A 21,827-nucleotide genomic window follows, 5' to 3' on the forward strand; every position below is an offset into this window, starting at 1 on the left:
CGTGGGCTACTTGAAGCCACTGGCAGTGCCAATGCACTATGAGAGACTTTGTCTCATTTTCAAAAATTGATGCCTGCCTGGCCATCAGATGATATAGATGTTGATTCCCATAGAAAACCTGAAATATTTGTCGCAAATGAATAAATTTATAATACCAATATAGTTGGTCTGTTATTGGACATGGCATCGTAGTCTGTATGAGACATGGAGCTCCCTAGTTTTCTTAGAAGCTAATTTGGTCTTGGACAACAAGCCATGTTATCATGTTCTAGAAATTTCTTGAAAGTTATTACTAAAATAATATTCCTGGAAATTGTAGTGTATGTTTGAGGCATATTCACATTAGTATCTGTTGGTAAATTTATCTTTTATACCTTCTACTTATGAAGTGAAATATATGAAAATTATTATTTTCTGTTAAGTCATATGGTGCGTAGAATGATTGTTAATTTTTTATTTTACAGGATAACGAGACTGATTTCAACATCCAAGCTCGACGGAAAGATTTAGTTCAAGGGGTTGTTGGGTCTGGACCTAGCAGAAAACTAATTCTTGCTTCCCATTTGTCAAAGGATACAAAGTATAGTTGTGAAGGACAATCTTATGCTATTCCTGTAGCTACAATTGAATTTGCATCGCTCTGCTTGAAGAATGCATTACTTCTGCTGCCAGACCCAAAGCCAGATGAACCTACTCCTATTCCTCCAGAGCCTCCTGAAGTTCCAGCAGCTGCTGCTACAGCAGTCAACACTCCATGTGCTCAGTATGCCGCTCCATCGTCCCCTCTCAGTCCTCAAGAACAGGCCAGCTTACGCTGCTCCATTTTGGCTGCCAGTGCCTATGTTTCTCTTTGTCTCGGCGAATATGTGTTGGCATTAGGACATGCTCAGAACCTGCTTGCGCAGCCCAAACTGTCTAACGCTCATAAGTAAGTTCAGTTTCTCTTATTCTTTTGTTTCTAAGTTACAGGCTTCTTTATCTGAGAATATTCATTTTACCACAAGGTGCATTATACAGTATATACAGATACAGGCTGTCCCAGACGTTACCGGTACATTGCTCAAATGATATAGATGTTGATTCCCATAGGGAATCTGAAATATTTGTCCTGAATGAGTAAATTTATAATACCAATATAAATGGTCCGTTATTGGACATTATAAATTTTCCTGCTAACTCATTCTTGGTTGCCAGCGTTTCACCCTCGTGTGCTAGGGTGGGCTCATCAGTTGGTACCTAGCACACATACCAATACGCTGGCTAGTGCATACCGTGGAGGCCAATGCGTAGGCTAACTGGAGCCACCGGCAGTGCCAATGCACTAAGAGACTTAGTCTCATCAGCAAAAATTGATGCCTGCTTGGCCATCAGATGATATAGGTGTTGATTCCCATAGGGAATCTGAAATATTTGTCCTGAATGAGTAAATTTATAATACCAATATAAATGGTCCGTTATTGGACATTATAAATTTTCCTGCTAACTCATTCTTGGTTGCCAGCGTTTCACCCTCGTGTGCTAGGGTGGGCTCATCAGTTGGTACCTAGCACAGCGTATTGGTATGTGTGCTAGGTACCAACTGATGAGCCCACCCTAGCACACGAGGGTGAAACGCTGGCAACCAAGAATGAGTTAGCAGGAAAATTTATAATGTCCAATAACGGACCATTTATATTGGTATTACATTGCTCAAATACATCAACCTTGAGTGGGTGGATTTACCAGCACGTAAAAGAACTCCTGTAGGACTCAATTCTGGCACCTTGGCATCTCCGTAAACTGTAAAAGTAGTTAGTGGGATGTAAAAACAATAACATTATTATTTCAACTTACAATTGACATGGAGGGAAAGAATGTGTTGTATATGAATCACCAAAATGTTTATTCACTCTACTTTTTTTAAAAATAGTAACATTATTGTTACCATTGATACTCTAACGACCCGTAATTTTAGACATGATGTAGGCTTCTTGGGCTTATGCCGTATCAAGAAAATAAGGTGAAATTCTTCAATCATCAGTTATTTGCATTTAATGCGGTCGCCCAGGTGGCAGATTCCTTATCAATTTTTAACCTCATATTTACATTTATTTATAATCATAATTTATTTATAATTCTTTATGTTTCGCAGAGAACTTTGCTCTGCATCTTCAGAAGAAAATCTCAACTGTTCACAAGGAAGACTTCTTCTATAACGAAGGTTTGATTTTAGCTGTTAGTAATAGAAAGTGATACGTTCATTCATCACCAGATGGCTCACCATACACTGGCACAGCGCTAGCATTCCATGTGGCAGCTGACGGTAGCATCAGATTCAGTGTGGGGGGGGTGGGGGGCGGCATAATGGCCGTACATACATATGAAAGTATGATGCTAACACAAGCCTGGAATGAAACATCTGGTGATGAGGAATGAACGAATTAGGAAAACACCGAAACGAAATATCAGTTGTGAAAGGACAGAGAAGAGAATTATCTCCATAAATCCTTAATGGCTGGCATCCATGTATTAATAGGTAACCAGTGCCCGTGTTGAAATTGATTGGATTTCTACATATTTCCCCAGCTTCCCGTGTAATCTTAGACCTGTTGTGTTTAGGGTGGGTAAAAGCTCGAACATCCTGGAACCTGACGACATGACCCTACGTAAACACAATAACATTATTATTTCAACTTATTATTGACATAGAGGGAAAGAACATGATTTATATGATTCACTAGCTCAAAAAATTTATTAACTCAATTTTTTTAAATATTCGAAAAGCCCACCTGGTAGCTGTGATTGTTGGTCTGACTGTGGTCCCATTGATGGAAAAAAATTCACCATCAAATGTTAGCCAGTGGGGTGGAAGAGATGGAGGTATATAATTTTTAATCTCTAGATTGCATGCTAAAAGGCTGAATTCAATTCCAAACCTCTTCACAGTGTTCATGTGGTGTGAGGGCACATCACACTGTTGATAGTGATTTGTCCATCAGATGGAGGCATTAAGCCTTGAACAAACCCCTTGGTATTATTCAACAGGAGTAGGCTATGTGCTGACACCATTTTTCACCCTCTCTCCACCTCATTATCATAATTATGTCGCACCCAGATTTGCCCATCGCCCATGGGAACTAGGTGAGCCAAACATGTCCCTAGACATTCCTGGCACTAAAAGCCACATGGTAAATAAATAAATAAATAAATAAAATAAAATAAAATAAATTCAAATATTGAATAACTGACTCCTCTATTCCTGATGGCAGGAGCATAATTTGAACAGAACGGCATCTGCAGTGAGGCATCGTTCATTGAAACCAAATGGAACACGGATGCAGAAAAACTTCAGAACACGTTACAGGAAGTCACTACCCTCTCTGCCATCCATATGGGACGGATATTTTGTACACTCTGTCTTTGACATAACCCTATGAAAGGAAGTCTAGAGGTGTAATGTCACGGATATAGGAGGCCAGGGAATCGGACCTCTTCCAGTCCAATGTGCTGAAAATAGTATATAGATGGCTTAGTGGGTGGTGGCATCCTGTAATATCTCCTGAAGTTTATCTGAAGTAGAATGTCGGTGGTTAGTTTCAGTGAACCATACCCCACATTGAACCTTGTTTACTGTAGATGCTAATTTTTCAAATTTCTCCTGTCACCTGGAATAGAGAAATTAGTTATTCAATACAGTATCTGCATAAGAGAATGGAATGAACAAATTTTTTAAGTTGTTGATTCACATAAATTTTCTTCCTCTATGTCATTTTTTTTGCTAGTTGTTTTACGTCGCACCGACACAGATAGGTCTTACGGCGACGATGGGACAGGAAAGGGCTAGGAGTGGGAAGGAAGCGGCCGTGGCCTTAGTTAAGGTACAGCCCCAGCATTTGCCTGGTGTGAAAATGGGAAACCACGGAAAACCATCTTCAGGGCTGCCGATAGTGGGATTCGAACCTACTATCTCCCGGATGCAAGCTCACAGCCGCGTGCCTCTACGCGCACGGCCAACTCGCCCGGTCCTCTATGTCATTTACAAGTCAAGTTACACAACATTAAATTGGAAGTACTGTTTGGGACACATTGTATATTCCAACAGTCTTAAAACTAGTATGCAGTTTTGTACAAATTTTAAATTTGTAAGAAACTTATGTTTTTAAAAGTCTTCTGTGCTGACATCCATTATTCAGCGAGGATAAAAATTAACAAAGAATGCTGATATAGACTGCTTTCACCGTTGCCTTGTTAGAACACTTTCAACTGTTTTCGAAAGATCGCCCTTAACAACTAACTTGCAGGACTGGAACACTTCATGTCTTGACTCTGTTGTCAACTTTACAATTAGTGGACAGAGACACAAATACATACTGTATATCTCATATGAGAGGGAGAAAGAGGAACCTCTGTGGAAGTTGTATGTAGTGTTAAAGGGAAAGGTGATGAAGAATTGTAGAATTATAGAATCATAGGAAGCAGTGTTGTAATGCTAAGGAGAAGATTCTCTTCATGTTTTGCTTTGAAACATAACATAACAGGATCCATCAGATCAGACGATTTGAACAATCTCTCTCTCAGATACATCTATCCTGTGTGGTATTGATCTGCTCTTGCAAGATGATCACAGGCTTCTTAAGACGAATTCCACACAGAAACTGTGATGATGATGATGTTGTTTAAAGGGGCCTCATATCTAAGGTCATCGGCTCCCACAGAAACTTCTCTTGCAGGAATAGCTGCAAATTTAGAAACGCAGAAGTCTTCTCTTAAGAATCACTCTCCTCCTTTGGACGTCAACCACCACACCAACTGAAATCCAGGAGAAGTTCTCTTCACTCAGTGCCACTTGAAACTGATGCAGAGAAGTCCAGGATTAAACTGTTGATCTGTTCATCAAGAATGTACTGACCTATTGGAAATGCTATTCTGCGGACATGAAGAGATCGGGACTATCTGGAAGTCTCTGTACATACCGTATTTACTCATGTATTAGACCCCCTTCCCCCCCCCCCCCCACGTTTACAGCCAAAAATAGTAAAGCGGAGTCCAATATGCGATAACCTCAAAATTTTGTGCAGCTAACACATGACTTCTAGGCTATAAAGAGCTATAAATTGTACGTGTAAAGATTCTATACTATTATTTAACAAACTTAGAATGTATTTAAGTTATACTGGCTATTTCCGTCGGAAGGCAGTATTTCTAAACGTAAAAAGACAATAAATGGTGAACACGACATTTAGGCCTACGGTATATATAAAAGTCTGTTTTAGTTACTCATATCACGTCATTCGTTACATCGCATTAATTCCTCTGGTGAGGTTGACGTCAGGAAGGGCATACGGTCATAAAAACTTGCTACAAAGATTCGTCTCACTTCATACTCGACCCCATAGAAAAAAGGGATAAGGGTATCATGTTATCATATAATTAAATATTGATACAAAACAACTTAATGGCCAGTCATTTGTTTCTGTCATTTCAGCAGTAGGCCTACCACACAGTAAGCCTGATCACTGTTTTCATTTGAATTATCGCCTTGTGCCGCCAACTTCCCTGCCCTGCTACCGGTGTGTCGGCATTCCAAGTGACATCATCTTCACTGCCGTCTCATCATTTGCGTCAGCCATGCTTCATTCTCTTTGAGACATGCACTGCAATCGAGAGCATACAAGGTCCCATCTTTTTGAATCTTTTAAAAATAATTTTGTTCCCGACTATAGAGTCTAAACAGTGTGAATCTATTCCCAAATGGTTTCTGGGGATGGTCTCTGATATTCCCAGTTGGTGTATATGTAGCAGAAGCCACTCCTTCCGAATAAGGTCATGCTGTAGAAGGCATGTCGAACCATCAACTAATAACTAGCGTATGTTACGAGTTGTACTTCCGAATGTAATACATAGTAACTGGAAACATTCTTTTGATAACTGCGGCTGTTGAAACACAGACCCTTATTTTTAAGTACATTTCATGATTGTTCTCTACACATATCACATCCGGATTTACGTAAACAGCTGTCCTTGAGATAAGACAGACCACATTGTTTAGGTTAGGTATATTGCCAAAAGTTCCTCAACGGAAAGAAAAAAAATAAATAACAGGAAAATATACCACATTTATGGATATCTACAGGTGTGGTGGTAATGCGTTTTATTATCATAATGTTTAACATCGTACGTTCGTTGTCTCTTTAACGCATACCCTAGTATGTTTTGTTTGGCGTCTCCGAAAATCGTTTAAAGTACGTGGGGACATAAAATTATTATTATTTGTTAGGTACGTTGGCGAGTAAAACACTTGTTTTAATTGGATAGCTTTTATCACGTATTAAACTTACTTCTCTCCAAATATATACCTATATTGGCCCGAGATACGAGATATTAAACGACCACTTTGTTAATGATCTCGCCTGCTGTATAAATAGCAATAACCTCGAATATTTCTCAACTGTAGTAAACTAGTTTCCTCATCCCGAGGTGGTACAGCTCTTTTTAGACACACCCCCAGTGGAGGGGAGTTACATGTACCGCTTTTACCGTCTATCAACCTTCCTGCCATTCGTAAATCTCTGGCAGTACGGTACCGCGAATTGAAGTCAGACTCCAGAGAACAGCAACTAATTATGCTAACCATTAAGCTGGCGGACATTGTTAACTACAAAACACAGACATATAGCATGACTGACTGCATGCTTGCAATGCGCAGGTCGGACAAGAAGCTAGTCCTATTCACCTATTTGTGTGACGTCATTAGAGCTGCAGTAGACCTACGCTACGGAGGCGGATATTTCTTAACTACAAAACACAGATGTACCGCGTGGATTTGATGCGTTTTCATTGCGTAGGTTGTACAGACGAAACTATTCACAAATTTGTGCGATGTCATCAGAGCTGCAATAAGACTTGTACCCGCTTCAAAGTGGAATCATCGTTCTTCTCTGATGAATTACGTTGGGGAGGGGGTCTTATATGCAAGATTAATTTTTTTCATTTTCGTCTTGAAAAGCCAGGGGGGGGGGGGGATGGGTGTCTAATACACGAGGGGGGTCTAATACTCAAGTAAGTACGGTAATAGAATCAAGGAAAAGCTTTTAAAAAAAAAAGGGAATAATCTCACTTTTACACAAATTTTTAAAAGTTGAGTGTTATGGTGAAGAACATATGTTTTCTTTGTGTTTTTTTGGGTTACAGAACCTGAAAATGAAGCTTAAATTTATTGACCAGTTCTCGTTTTTGATATACAGATATTTATTGTAAGTATCTTGCAAGAAAAGATGAAAGGAAAAAACAATTACCTTAGTAGAGTCTTTTCTGGCCTCTCCCTGGTCTTGTGTGGCAGGAGTGTCCCTTTTCTTCATACAACAATAATTGCTTAACATGTTAGCACTTCATTTCTCTTTATACCTTTGCTTAGTTGCTGAAATATTTTAGTAAAAGCGCTCATCATGTTTATCACTTACATCAACACAATTTGGCAGGAAGAAATCTAGGTGTGATTACGAAAAGTGCATTTTTAGTGACATATTACATTGCAACTGGCCATACTAGCTCATCAGATCATCCACAAATGAAAATCCACAGCCTGTTGCCAGTCATTCGACCAGGTCAGGAATGGAATGGAATGAATGAATGAATGAATGAATGAATGAGACACTTGAGTGAATGTTCTCTGTGCCCTTGTAGCTACACAGATGTTCCCTTAGCTATTGGCAACTGACAGTGGTATCATTGATGTAATATTCTGAATTGACACTGTATAAGAACTTTGCACAATGTGCACAATGTTTTTAACATGAATAAAGTTCCAGGTATAGGGATGGAACTCTCATTAACATTTGTAGAGGGTTGTAGACACAATTCTGGCCTGCCTTCACCATGTACATCACAGAATCTTTTGACATAAAAGATGTCTGTAGTCTTAGAACCATACTTGAACTGGTGAGTATTACAAAAACATGTTTAAACTTCAAAATGGTTTCTGGAAAACATACATGATCACATTGTTCAATATTTTATTGTAAGGATGAAGGACTATTGGACTCGGCAATTAGAGTCTGACCTCGGTATGATGATGATAATAATAATATTGATTTTTACATCCCACTAACTACTTTTGGAGACGCCAAGGTACTGGAATTTTTTCCCTCAGGAGTTCTTTTATGTGCCAGTAAATCTATCAACATGAGGCTGATGTATTTGAGCACGTTCAAATACCACCGGACGGAACCAGGATCGAACGTGCCAAGATGGGCTCAGAAGGCCAGTGCTCTACCGTCCAAGCTACTCAGCCCGACACGTCGGTATGACATCATCAGGTGATGCAATAGCACCACCATTTTGAGATACTAAACCTTTGTGCCATGTGGACATTAATTGGTGTAGCTCTGAATTCCAGTGTGGTAGTATGTCGTGCGAGGTATCATTTGATCCATCTCAGAGAGTTCTTCACATATGTGGCAAAATCAAATCAAATGGTGAACATTTGAGAAAATTGTAATGCCAAACAGTGAAAAAATTTCTGTCACAAAATGTTGCAACATATTTGCAATGAAGGCTTCGGAATTATCAAAAACTCTTTCAAGAGGATAGAGCAGCTTAATCACCACTACCGAGCATCAAAATTATTATCAGGAGTGTCTCGGTACTGGAACCTAAGTTGAGCACATTCACTACTCATAGGTGTAAATCTATTTAGAACTAAGAAATAAAATATCAACAATAAAATTTCAAAGCCAGAACAACTAGATGCTTTATTTCAACAATACCTATCGTGCAATATGTTTTCTCAGTCAGCACTTGGCCTCTCTCTTGACATAACTGTGTGTGTAGTGTCGCTGGGAATACCTTCAAATTAATGAAGACCATTTGAATATCTGTGTAGTGGTCGCAATATTTCTTATTCACATTGGTTCCAATGAATGTCAGTATTGTAATAGTATCTTTCTACACTGCCGATGACTAAAATTAAGCTTCAGAACAAAGACTTTAATCAAGGTTGCTGCTAGTCCCTGTAATAGAGTGGTTAATGTGATAGCAACTTGTATCCCAGACTCTTGGTTCAATTCTGGTTGTGGTCAGAAGGTAGGAAGGCGGGAAAATCCATTGTAACGCCATGTACTGTAGTTCATCTCGGCAAGCAAAAGAACTTTAGTGGACCCCCTGTGGCTGGGGGACACAGACAAAGAATTCACCCACGGTATCCCCTGCCTGTCGTAAGAGGCAACTAAAAGGGGCGACCAAGGGATGATCAAATTAGAACCATGAAACCACTTGTGACCACCATGCAGGGAACACCGTGTGTCACTTTTACTTGCGGGTAGTACCACTATGTTGGGTACCAAATAGGTTTGTGATTAGTAGCAAACGAGAGCAAGACAGCTTTTACAGTACCTGTGATTAGTAGCACTATATGAGCGACACCATGGGATGAGGAAACCCATGGTTCTGGCTTGTAAGTGCGGCCAGTATCCAGTATTCGGGAGATAGTAGATCCGAACCCCACTGTCGACAGCCCTGAAGATGGTTTTCCGTGGTTTCCCATTTCCACACCAGGCAAATGCTGGGGCTGTACCTTAATTAAGGCCACGGCCGCTTCCTTCCCACTCGCAGCCATTTCCTCTCCCATCGTCGCCATAAGACCTATCTGTGTCAGTGCGACGTTAAGCAACTAGCCAAAAAAAAAAGAGTTCCGGCTTGCCTATGATTTATGCCCACTATATGATTAACACCACGGGATAGTATGAGTCCCTGTGGTTAGTACCCTTATGTGATGAACACCATAGGTTTGCGTTGCTTATAAATGGCACCACAATGTGCGAAACAGCATAGGTCTGTAATACATATGCGAGTAGTACCATAATGTGTGGAATACTGTGAGTCTATGCTACTCTTGATTAGTACCTGCAACATGACAAATACCATGCTTCTACTTTCCTAGCGATAAGTACCATTGTAGGGGCCGCTGACTTGGATTTTGGACCCCTTTTGACTACAAGTATCATCGATTCAGTATTGTGCTATAGAAGCAGTGCCTTGGTCAATAATACTGTTGGTCTACGCCAGCTTCTGTGTGTGTGAGGCACTGTGGGTCGGTTCGACTGATCGTTTTAAATTCGTATCCATCCATTCATTCTTCATCCTCAGGTTTTGAATTGTGGTCAGTGGACATTTTTGGGCTTTTAATTTGTCATTTCATTTCATCTCATTTTGTACCATTAGGGGCCAGTGACCTAGATGTTAGGCCCCTTTAAACAACAAGCAGCACCATCATCATCATCATCGAACTTTAGTGAACACATGATACGGTTGCAGTTTTGCTTATAGGAGCACTGACTTCAGCTAGAGTGACATAACTTGTTAGTGAGAAAGAAACATTGAAACTGACCCATGAGACCCCATAAATAGAGCCCTGCGCGGATATACAAAATAATATCCGCATCTGCACTTCCTTCATCCGCATCCACAAAATGTTCATCCGCGGATATTATAAATATTTAATTACAGTATATTACACCCAAGATATTGAAACGGATAGATCTGTTAGCATAATACAATGAGCCTGGCACCAGAACCCCTACAGTCACAGGTTTATGAAGGACTTCCTCTTGCAAAAACTACTGACTTATTGACCTTTGTTCCTTACTTCCACTAATTGAAGACAGGAGCCAGCTACGTTTAGGTTAGATTTTTGCTTGATGGTCTCAGGGCTCTTTATATATCACCATTCTCCCATACCAGTGTCAAGGGTCGCCTAACCACAAGCAAAAATAAGAGTATACCTGAGTGAAAATCAATAAACGTCATTATTTAGAAATTATCAGCAAAAATATCCACACTGCGTTACAGTTTGTTTCCGCCAAGACATTAACTTTGCGGATATCCGTATCCGTGCAGGGCTCTACCCATAAAGGCTTGTTTTTCTTATTATTGTTACTGTCAGGCTGGATGGCTCAGACGGTAGTACACTGGCCTTCTGAGTCATGGGTGGATTCAATCTTGATTCTGTCCAGTGGTACTTGAAGGTGCTCAAATACGCCAGCTTTGAAGATAAAAGAACACCGATGGGACAAAATTCTGGCACCTTGGAATCCTTGAAAACTATAAATGTAGTACACCTAAGTAATGCACAGGAACAGTCAAGTGACTTCTAAGTGTAGTAATTGGGTCGTAAATCCAATAACATTATAATACTAACTTTGGAGGCAATCTCTTTCACAGTCACCAAGCAAGTGGCTACACGATTTGAGTCCTGTAGCCATCAGCTTGCATTTGGGAGATATTGGGTTTGAATACAACTATCAGCACCCCTGAAGATGGTTTTCCATGGTTTCTCGTTTTCACACCAGTCGAATGGTGGGGCTATACCTAAATTAAGCCCATGGTCGCTTCCTTCCCACTCATAGCCCTTTCCTATCCCGTCATCGCCATAAGACCTATCTCTGTCAGTGCAACATTAAGCAAATTGTTGTCTTCCACAGTCTAGTTACTCTACTTGTGCAAGCATGTTCACAGATCAGCTGCTTTGGTTCATTTGCACATGACTTTTGCCTTTGTTGAATTTTCACACCGATGACACCATCATTGCATATCATTCAATTGGTGATGAATTTCACTTGGTATGATAACACACAAGTGGATAAAACTGTATTATAACACAGTGTTGCCGGAACAGGAAAGTTGCCATTTTAAGCATCTGGAACGAGTCTAGTTCCAGCTGCTGTCACAGGTCCTATGAGCCGCATGATGCAGCCATGTATGTCACTCATTCATGAAAGATACCCACATGTTTTAAAATGTAATCCGTGTTGGTCTGTTTTGATTTTGAGGAAGAAATTAGGAGACCTCGGGAATTGTCGCTACAGCACAGCAGTGAAATGATGAAGTCTAAAGCAGGGTTTTGACTGATTGACAGTCCACACCTTCATGTTAAAGGTGACATACATTTTGAGTATGAACTCTTGATCCTTCAGTTAACCTAAAATGTTATTCACTCAGTGTGAATTTAGTTGGAATATTTTCCAACAGAAATAGAAATTCTTAATCCATTCTCCTCATATTTAAAAGGTTACAGAGTTTATTCAGAAACCAGATTTAAATCTCCTGACCTGAAAATTTAAAACAGCTCTGTACTGCACTGCACTACAGTAGACAACAAAACAAAACTAAACTTATCACAGATCATCACACAGTTCAAATATTTTCATACTGTTCTTTTAATTACCATACAAAGGATTTATACTTACCAGCAGTGCTCTTTAGGATGAGGATTTGGTGTGATAAACTTTTGAAATAATCAAGGATGCTACAGTAAAATTGAATTCAGGACTTTTGAATGTATGCTGTTAGAATGCTGAGAGTGAATTAAGCATTTATCTAGTCTTCATTAGTGTTGACCCCCCTATCATCATCATCTTTTTTCATATTAGGTTTGGATAACCATTTCCTAATGTAATCATTTGTTTCACTTGCAATTGCTGAAAAGATATGATCTAAAAACACGTCAAGCTCTAACAAAGGACAATCCTAAAACTTATTCTGAAGCACTAGACACTTCATGGTTCCTGGCGAATGAATGAATGAGCAATTGGACTGTTTTCCCCTGCCTCTCATATCCAGTCACCTTTGTCCTTTTTCACTCAGTTTCATTGTGCCTGCGCTAAATCACCCATATGTAATCTTACCATCACTTTTGACGACAGACAGTTGACCTCATTTAAGTTGTTGTTGCTATCTTCATCACATGTACTCTCTTCATTATCACTTTCACTTCTGATCCACTATCAAAAATTATTTTCAAGCAGATTCTCAATATGGTCATATTCATAACCACCAGCCAATAATGAACTGAAAGGCATATTGTGCTGATTCCAATAGCAAACACAAGGATTGGACAGCCACTTCACTTAGCTATTAATAGAACCTTAAACACCAAAGGTACTTGCAGGGGTAGCTCAACTACAAACAGAAATGTAACGGCCTATGCTCAGTGGGAGAAACCTATCGTCTGAGTTGAAGGCCATTGAGATGCAGAGGGCATGCCTCATCATCCAAAGTGAATGGATTAATGCTCTCTAACACAAGAGTCAGTACAACAACTGGTCTTTTAAAGGGTTCCTAGCAAGTCCTAGCCTTTTCAATTAACATTTTTAGAATCATAAGCTAAGATTCGTCTCCATTTGTAAAATACACTACATCCGTTCAAGTCGTTAATATAATCTAGACTGGCCTCTTCCAGCTGCTCTTTTTCTATAATTAATATGGTTCATTGCCTTATGCTTGACCTCAGTATTGAAGACTAGCTGTAGTAACTGTCATGGGCAGGTCAGTCACTTAGCATGTGCATTATTACATGTTTGTCCACCCCTCATAAAGTTCCCCCATATTTTGAGACACATTAGCGAGCATTCATCTACCTGTCTGTGGCATTTTGTGATGGACTCACTTCCCTGCTCTCTCTGGTCTTTTGCACTTTCATATTCTTTTGGACTTTGATCTGACCTGTTCCTTCACATGTAAAAGAAAGCCATATATCGGTTTATTATTTTAAAACTATTTGACAGATGTACAAAGCCTTGCCAGAACGATCTCCATAGCAACTTTCTTTACAGTATATAGAGTTGGTTACCTGCTCTTGGACTTCACTTATACTACACAATGATATTTCCCTTATTTTAGGCTGTATCGTAAAAAGTATAGAATGAAAAGTCGCCATGAGCTATTTTCACGTAAAACCAACAGTAAGACAGGTGCATAGTTCTATAGATTAGGCCCCTTCTGAAGCACCCCCTGCTGCTGAAATATTTTGAACAACTTATAGCTAAGATTGTACTCAACCATGATTCTAAACTGAATACCAAGTTTCATTTAAAAGCACATATTCTATGTTTCCCATGATGCTGTAACAGACACAGATAAATATTAAATTTGACATTGATCACTACAATCATATCAATATTCTTGTCAGAGCACAATATTAACAGGCTGGAACATCATGTTTAAAAGCAATGTTATCATACTAAATGCTTGATCAAGTGAAGTATGACAGTTTCTCCCTTTTTTATGAATAGTACTATGCTAGCATTCTGACAGTGGCAAGTTCCAGAGCTGGAGTGACTCCCTCACAGACAGCTGTGAACACTGATCATCATTATCAATGAAGTTCTGGTGTCCTCCAGTAAGTGCGCACCCTGTCCATTCCTATCAGCGCCTCATAGCAGGAATCAAATAGCTGAAATACTGGAATGAACAAGTGTATCACATACCAGTAGTTATCAGAACATGTATGAGTTAGAGGAATGGCATGCTAAAAAAGGAAGTTATAGGATAGGTTACCTAGGAGAATAATGGACTCTGCTATGGAGGGTAAGAGAAGTAGAGGTAGACCAAGAAGACGATGGTTAGACTCGGTTTCTAACGATTTAAAGATAAGAGGTATAGAACTAAATGAGGCCACAACACTAGTTGCAAATCTAGGATTGTGGCGACGTTTAGTAAATTCACAGAGGCTTGCAGACTGAACGCTGAAAGGCATAACAGTTTATAATGATAATGTATGTAATGTATGTATAACTCCCCAGCTACTTCCCACCAGTATTCAAGCAGGCTGTTCTACTGGTCATGAAGCAGTAATGTCAGAGGAGACAAAGCAAATCACAACAAATATAATAGTCAATGTAATGTTATTGTTGATCAATTTCATGGACTTTTGATATTGTAGGCCTTCATATTTAGTTTTCTTCCAACTCTGTGATATTAGGATATCCAATGTAAAGGGACCTCTTCCTCCTTTCATGATATTCCTTCACGATTTTTTCTCATTTTGATAATCATCTTTACAGTTGACCACACTGTTTTCAACTTAAGACAGTTGCGACAAAAACCACCACCATCGCCAGTTAACACGATTGAACAATGTTTCCATGTTAGTGATGTTTGGCGTTAACATGGATTAAGCAAAATATTTACAAGTTACACATTAAACATACACATAACCTAATCAACTGCCGTCACAAACAAAACACTACTACGAAAACATCACGAGACTACAACTGCCATCTTGAAACAGTTGACTTCTGACTGCTACTAGCATGTCGGCATAAACACAACATGAGTTCACAAGAACAGCTCCTATTAAACAATAACTCAACTCCACCACTTTTTATAGGTTGACTGGCCAGCCTTCTAGAAGGATGTTACCGAACACCTTTTCTCGTAAATTCTAGAGTGCCTAATACATAGTTATAATTGTGAGGAAGGTTCTACGTATTTCTTGTCGTACCTAGTGTTATTCTGGATATTACAGTGTGTTACACAATTTTACTGTGGATTATACATCATATATAAAGGTAATAATAAATTATATACGGTATTAATTACTTGTTCTTAAACTAAACTCATATAAATATATACAGCACATGTTTCGTAACATAACCTCACAAGTCGTAGTAATAATAATAATAATAATAATAATTCGAGCTTGATACTTGCATTATTTACCCATGGGTTAACGAATATTGTTTTCAAGTTATATCAGTTTAATACACTTGTGTCAGTGTTTATCGATAGGACCGCTAATAACATAGATACTTGAGAATTACATTTTAGGGCTTCCTCTAAGCTACCATTTCAACCAGTATAAATAAAATTATTTATACCCTAGATGGTAGTGACTTATTCCCTGACTGTACATACCGATTTTCATTACATTTTGCTCAGCCATTTTCTCATGATATACATACGTACAGACAGAGATGAAGGAAAATTAAACTCATTTACATATTACTGTGGACACAGCCGATGCAGAAATGCAGTTCTTTTTTAATTCTGAGCAATGTACAGATAAAACTCTTATATATGTAGGTAAATGTTGATTTGTATCTCTTTTGTTTGTAGGATGCTGGGACATTTGTACTGTGCTGAGGCTTTAATCCTAATGGACAAGATTTCAGATGCTATTGACCATCTTAACCCTGAAATAGTTAAAGATATATCAGTGATATATCCTGGTAATGATAAGGATCCTGAACATGATAAAGGCGATATCCCTACTGAACCATCAAAACCTCTAAAAGGTAACCAAAGTGTTGCTTATTCTAAAATTCATACTTTTGACTTACTGTACTTGTAGTTGTAATCTTGACTTTGACACACCAATCTTCACTTATCTAAACCATTAAACTGTTTTGAATCATCATTCATTCACCACAGAACTATATTTAGGGCTGTTGCCTTGGTGGCAGATTTCCCATTGGTTGTTTACCTAGTCTTAAATGATTTCAGAGTAGGAAAGATCACAAATGATATGAGAGGAATGGACAGTTATGTTTATGTTTCATAAATCTAAAGAAGGCATATGGTAAGAGTAAAGGGAAAAGTTGTTTGCCGTACTGGGGGACTGTGGGATTAAGGGTAGAATCAAAGGCATTTATATTGGCATCTCGGCTGCAGTGAGAGTTCATGGCAGAATGAGTTCCTGGTTCAAGGTACATACAGGGGTTAGACCAGGCTGTAATCCTTCACCTTTGTTGTTCATAGTTTACATGGATCATCTACTGAAAGACATTAAATGGCAGGGAGGGATTCAGTTTGGTGAAAACTTAGTAAGCAGTTTGGACTATACTGACGACTTGGCCATAATGGCAGATTGTGCAAACAGCCTGCAGTCTAATATTTTGGAACTTGAAAATAGGTGCAGGGAGTATGGTATGAAAATTACCATTACCAAAATTAAATTGAAGACAATAGGTAAGAAATCCAAGAGATTATTTTGAATGTCAGATTGGGGATACAAAGCTGAAACGGGTAGATAATTTCTAGTATTTAGGATATGTATTCTTCCATGATGGTAATATAGTAAGTGAGATTGAATCAAGATGCAGCAAAGTTAATGCAGTGAGCTCGCAGTTGCGATCAACAGTATTCTGTAAGAAGGAAGTCAGCTCCTGGACGAAACTATCTTTAAATCGGTTTTCAGACCAACTTTGCTTTACAGGATTGAAAGCTGGGTGATTCAGGATATCTTATTTATATGTTAGAAGTAACAAACATGAAAGCGAGAATGATTGCTGGTACAAACAGGTGGGAACAATGGCAGGAGGGTGCTTGGAATGAGATCAAGGATAAGTTAGGAATGAACTCGATGGATGAAGCTGTGATATGAATGGAGGAAGATAGGTTACCTAGGAGAATAATGGGCTCTGTTATGGAGCGTAAGAGAAGTAGAGGGAGACATACACTACAGTGGGTATTCTCAGTTTCCAACTATTTTAAGATAAAAGATATAGAACTAAACGAGTCACAGAACTAGTTACAAATAGAGGATTGTGGTGGACTAGTAAATTCACAGATACTTGAGACTGAATGCTGAAAGGCATAACAGTCTATAATGAAGATTTCTGGAATGGAATGTATGTAGGTATGCATGTACTCTTTCATTGGAAATCGCCCAGAAGTCGTGCTGCTTTTCTTTGGATTTGCCTACTGAATGCTCTGTTTCCACTAACTAGACATTCCATAAATACTGCTACAGCATGAGAGATATGAAAATGAAAGCCTCCTGTGATATTGTAACCTAATACCATTGGGTTCAGTAGAAAACAACAGTTAGCCAAAGGATATTGTATAAAAAATATGAAAGCAAAGAGCATGGCAATTAAGTGAAAGTATTGCCAGATTTAGCTAGGGGCCCAGTGGGATTGGTGCTGTTATAGCAATAATTTGCCGTTTTAAAGAGCAGAAGTTATAAGTATCACTAAGTTAATATAAAACGATACTGGAAAGATATTTTTATCAGGTGTTGAGTTGTTAATTTCTTTCCACCTGTCTCGCAGGATGTCCTATTTCGACTATCTAGACTTGTCGTAGGTAGCCTACTGTTATGTGTTAATGTGTACATTCGGTATAAGGGAAAGTATTGTATAGTTCAGCCAAAGAAAATTGTTATTGTATTCGGAGATGGAGGGAGTTGGTTACGAAAGAATTATTTTGCTGTAGTAGTGCGGCATAACATAGGAAATTCTCAGAGCAAAGAATTTTCAAAGTCTTGGAAAATGAACATCAGTAGGATGTGTCTATCCAGCATGTCATTTTATCTGGAGCAGTTAGATTGACTTGCCTTATGGACTGTAAGGAGACCACCAGTGGTAATGCAAACAATTTGAGATGACTTGAAAAGTGCTGGAGGAGGATCATAGACTGAAAGCCTACAGACAAAACACTCAACTGAATGACCTGAGATAACTGAATGTAATATGTTTTCTCAGTGTATTGTTGGGGGGTGACCACAAAGATATTCACTAATGAAAATAGTCATTTAAGAGAATTTTTGCAAGTAAAATAATGGGATATATTTTTCAAATTCTCGAAGCTCAAGAAATGGTTCCTGAGCTTCATCCTTTCTCTTTCCAGCCTCAGTTAAGGTTTCATGGGATGTCAGTTATGAAGGGCTAAGCAAACTACTGTATAAACAAAGAAATCCCAACAATTCTAATGTGTTATGCGTAATCCAGAACAAGTAGGCCTATGCAAGAAATTGAACAATTCAACGCATCACATTTGCTTTCCCCTACATAATTAATATTAACTGTGCAGTTATAAAGGTGTTTAAAGGCATTGCTCCATTTTTTAAAATGCTTGTACTCTTTTAAATAAACACACAAGTTTATTTTTCAAATGTTATTAAATTTTATGCACTACCTATTTTTTACATGTAGGATATTAGATTTAAGAATTTTTCCTGTTATTATATTTAATTTATTTCAGCTTAATTTAATTTCATCACTTACCATTTTTTTGTACTATTAATTTGTATTTAATCTAATTATTGTAATGTACGTATATTTCAGTGCCTGGTTAGATGGAAGAGAAGGCCTGAAGGCCTTAATCTTGCCAGGTAAAATAAAACATTACTAACTACTAACTAACACTCTCTTTTCTGGCAGCAAACTTAATATTACAGTTTCAGCTGCTTCCCAAACTTCATCTGTTATACTTTCATTACTAGAATCACTCTGGCCATGACCATGGGTACAGAACTCAACCAAACAGCACCAGCGATATTAAAGTTTGGAGGTGACACTATAATCCATGGATATGACATGCCATTCCATGCAATTGTTTGTATGTTTCTTTCAATAGAACTTTCATGTTTATGTTTATAGATAAAATTATGTATACAACTTCTGCAGCATGATTTTTTTCTTTTTGCACTCGTGTAATAATATTAAAATCTTTCCAGTCATGAAGAAAAAGTCCATTTTACTCTCAAGTTATTTCATGCATTCCCTCTTTTCCTTTGTGTACGACCTCTAAGGTAATTAAGTTAAGTTTGCTAGCAAAGCAGGTTTCATAATTGTATGTCAGGTATATGAGGTTTGCTTCTCAGTATTAAAAAAAAAAAGAGAGAGAGAGATTATTTTAAGAATGAACAAAACTGTGTTATACATAATGGGATACCAATACCCACAGTTCAGTCTGTGGAAACCAAAGACAAAGTTTCATGTCTTGATGTATTATTTTGTATTGTTAAAGAATGAAATTGGAAAGAGAGTGAAAGAGTATGCATTCTTTAAATTATTATTTTCTTGATTGATAGCCTGGTACCCAAACAACATCCCAACTGCGAGAGCTATTATGCAGTATAACTTAGCTGTAGCATTTGCTATAAGAGGTGAAATGGACAAAGCTGGAGAAACACTGAAACAAGTAAGTTGAAGAAATGGGTGTGATTAATCTTTTGTTTCTTTCTAAATCTGTAGTATTATATATCTTTCAGAAATCTATGTTTACATCTCTGCAAAAGCATAGGATATATATTATGTTGTTCCCCTTTGTTCTCAGGTATGAAATAACAAAATTTCTGTCTCCCTGATCAAAAGTATCCAGACACTTACTCGAAACTGTGCTATGAGTGTTCTTCAGATATACTTCCAATAGTGGACATTAATACAGGGCTTAATTATAACTCGAAGACTGTCTACTAGGTGTCGGAATATCTCTGGAGAACATGCTGACCGTTCTTCCTGCAAGTGTAGTTAGTGATGTGGGTTGTTGGAAGTCTGGAGCAAAATTGCTGTTTTAGTTCATCCCAAAAGTGTACGGTGGGATTGAAGTCAGGGCTCTGGGTTGGCCAATCCATTTCCAGAACCTTATGGTTCACGAACTATTCTCAAATAGATGCCACTGTATGGCAGAGAGCATTATCATGCGGAAAGAGTCAGTGATCATCTCCAAACTGGTCTGCTACTGTAAACAACACACATGTGGTCAAAACATCCTTATATCTTTCCACTTTTAACATATTTTTCTTTCCCAATTTGCTTTAAGTCACACTGACACAGATAGGTTGTATGAGATGTTTTGGCACCAATTGGATTGGAAAGGACTGGGAGTAGGAAGGAAGCATCCATGGCCTTGATTAAGGTACAGCCCCAGCATTTGTGTGGTGTGAAAAATTGGAAACCACGGAAAACCATCTCCAGGGCTGCCAACAGTGGAATTCGAACCCACTATTTCCCGAATGCAAGTTGACAGTTACATGACCCAAAACTGTGCTGCCACTCGCTCGATTTAACATGGTCTAGAATTACGAGATTCCCTTCCATGATAAACACCGCCACACTGTGGTTTTGTTTCCCAGTTTCCACTTCACAGTCCCCTACAGTCGATTTGAACAACTTCAGAAGGGCTGAAACAGCTGTGATTGATTGCTTACTGATGTGGCAAACATTAACCATTTTTTGTTTGAAGTCATTAAGCTCTCTTACATCATCTATTCTGCAGAGCACTCTGTAAGATTGAGCCCTCATCCTCCTTTTATTTTGTCGTATCAGTAGTCATGACATCTAGGCTATAGTTTACATGTACAGAGGGGTGCGTGGATACTTTTGATCAACAGTGTATATTATGGAATGAAGTTAAGTAACGCCTACATGTTGACTTGATTTGCAATTTGTAGCAGTTGCTGAGGATAGCCACAACACAAGTTTGCAAACAACTGAACAACATACCACAGTAATGCTTTTTCTCAAGTTCCCTCTGCTCCAACGATTCCCATAAATACCAAGTCGTTCAAGAAGTTTGGTGTGTTACTCATAAAACAATAACTGAGGTGCTACACTGGAGAGAACTCAGCATACTGATCTCTTATCTGATTTATATGCTTGATTCATGCACTTTGAATTTAATCCAGATCAACCTAAAGAAAATTATAACAATTTTAACACAAAAGATCTTCGTGTATATCTGTTTCATACATTGTCTGTCCTAGCAGATTCTTGTTTGTATACTTCCACCCCGTCAACATCCATGCGAACCAACCACCGTTTACTTTACGTGGGCCCTCCCCATCACATTACCACAGGCTTCAGGAGTACCTCTGGCTCAACCTCAAAGACATTACCGACCTACGGTTCTGCAAGTTGTACTTGCGCCTTTTAGTACGTACCCATGGCCAGTAGGTAGTAATGTTCGGTCTTTGAATGTTAAAAGCTTAGCGTAAAATCGTGAAAAATCGTATATATATTCAACTATGGCAATCTACATCACATATGAGTGTTAAGCTATTAGCCCCAGTTAAGAATTGCTGGTATATCTAATACACTGAACGTATGTTGAACATTAAAGCTTGAAATTTTCTTCACCAAACGAAAACGAAAAATAATTCATGCAGTAGAGGGTTAGTGGCTTTGTAGTAATCCACTTTGCTTGGCATGTGTGTCCAAAAACAGCAATTTCAGCATCAATAGAGCCCTCTTTCATTACTGTCCTAGCAGAGTCGGTTAATATGCTTGCCTGGAGAGCAGGGTATTTGGTTTCAAGTTCTGGGGACTTCCATTTTTATCTTAGAATTA

General features: G+C 38.6%; 1 protein-coding gene across 1 annotated transcript in view; it reads left to right on the top strand.

The window, feature by feature from the left end:
- Not10 (CCR4-NOT transcription complex subunit 10) overlaps nucleotides 1-21,827 on the top strand; it is a 149,528-nt gene that overhangs the window by 111,426 nt on the left and 16,275 nt on the right. The window contains exons 8-10 of the mRNA XM_067148623.2: nucleotides 465-928; nucleotides 15,871-16,049; nucleotides 19,571-19,680. Of these exons, the coding sequence (XP_067004724.1) occupies nucleotides 465-928; nucleotides 15,871-16,049; nucleotides 19,571-19,680 (753 nt within the window). The remainder of the gene's footprint in view (nucleotides 1-464; nucleotides 929-15,870; nucleotides 16,050-19,570; nucleotides 19,681-21,827) is intronic.

Source organism: Anabrus simplex, chromosome 5 (genome assembly GCF_040414725.1).
Source record: "Anabrus simplex isolate iqAnaSimp1 chromosome 5, ASM4041472v1, whole genome shotgun sequence".
Lineage (NCBI taxonomy): Eukaryota > Metazoa > Arthropoda > Insecta > Orthoptera > Tettigoniidae > Anabrus > Anabrus simplex.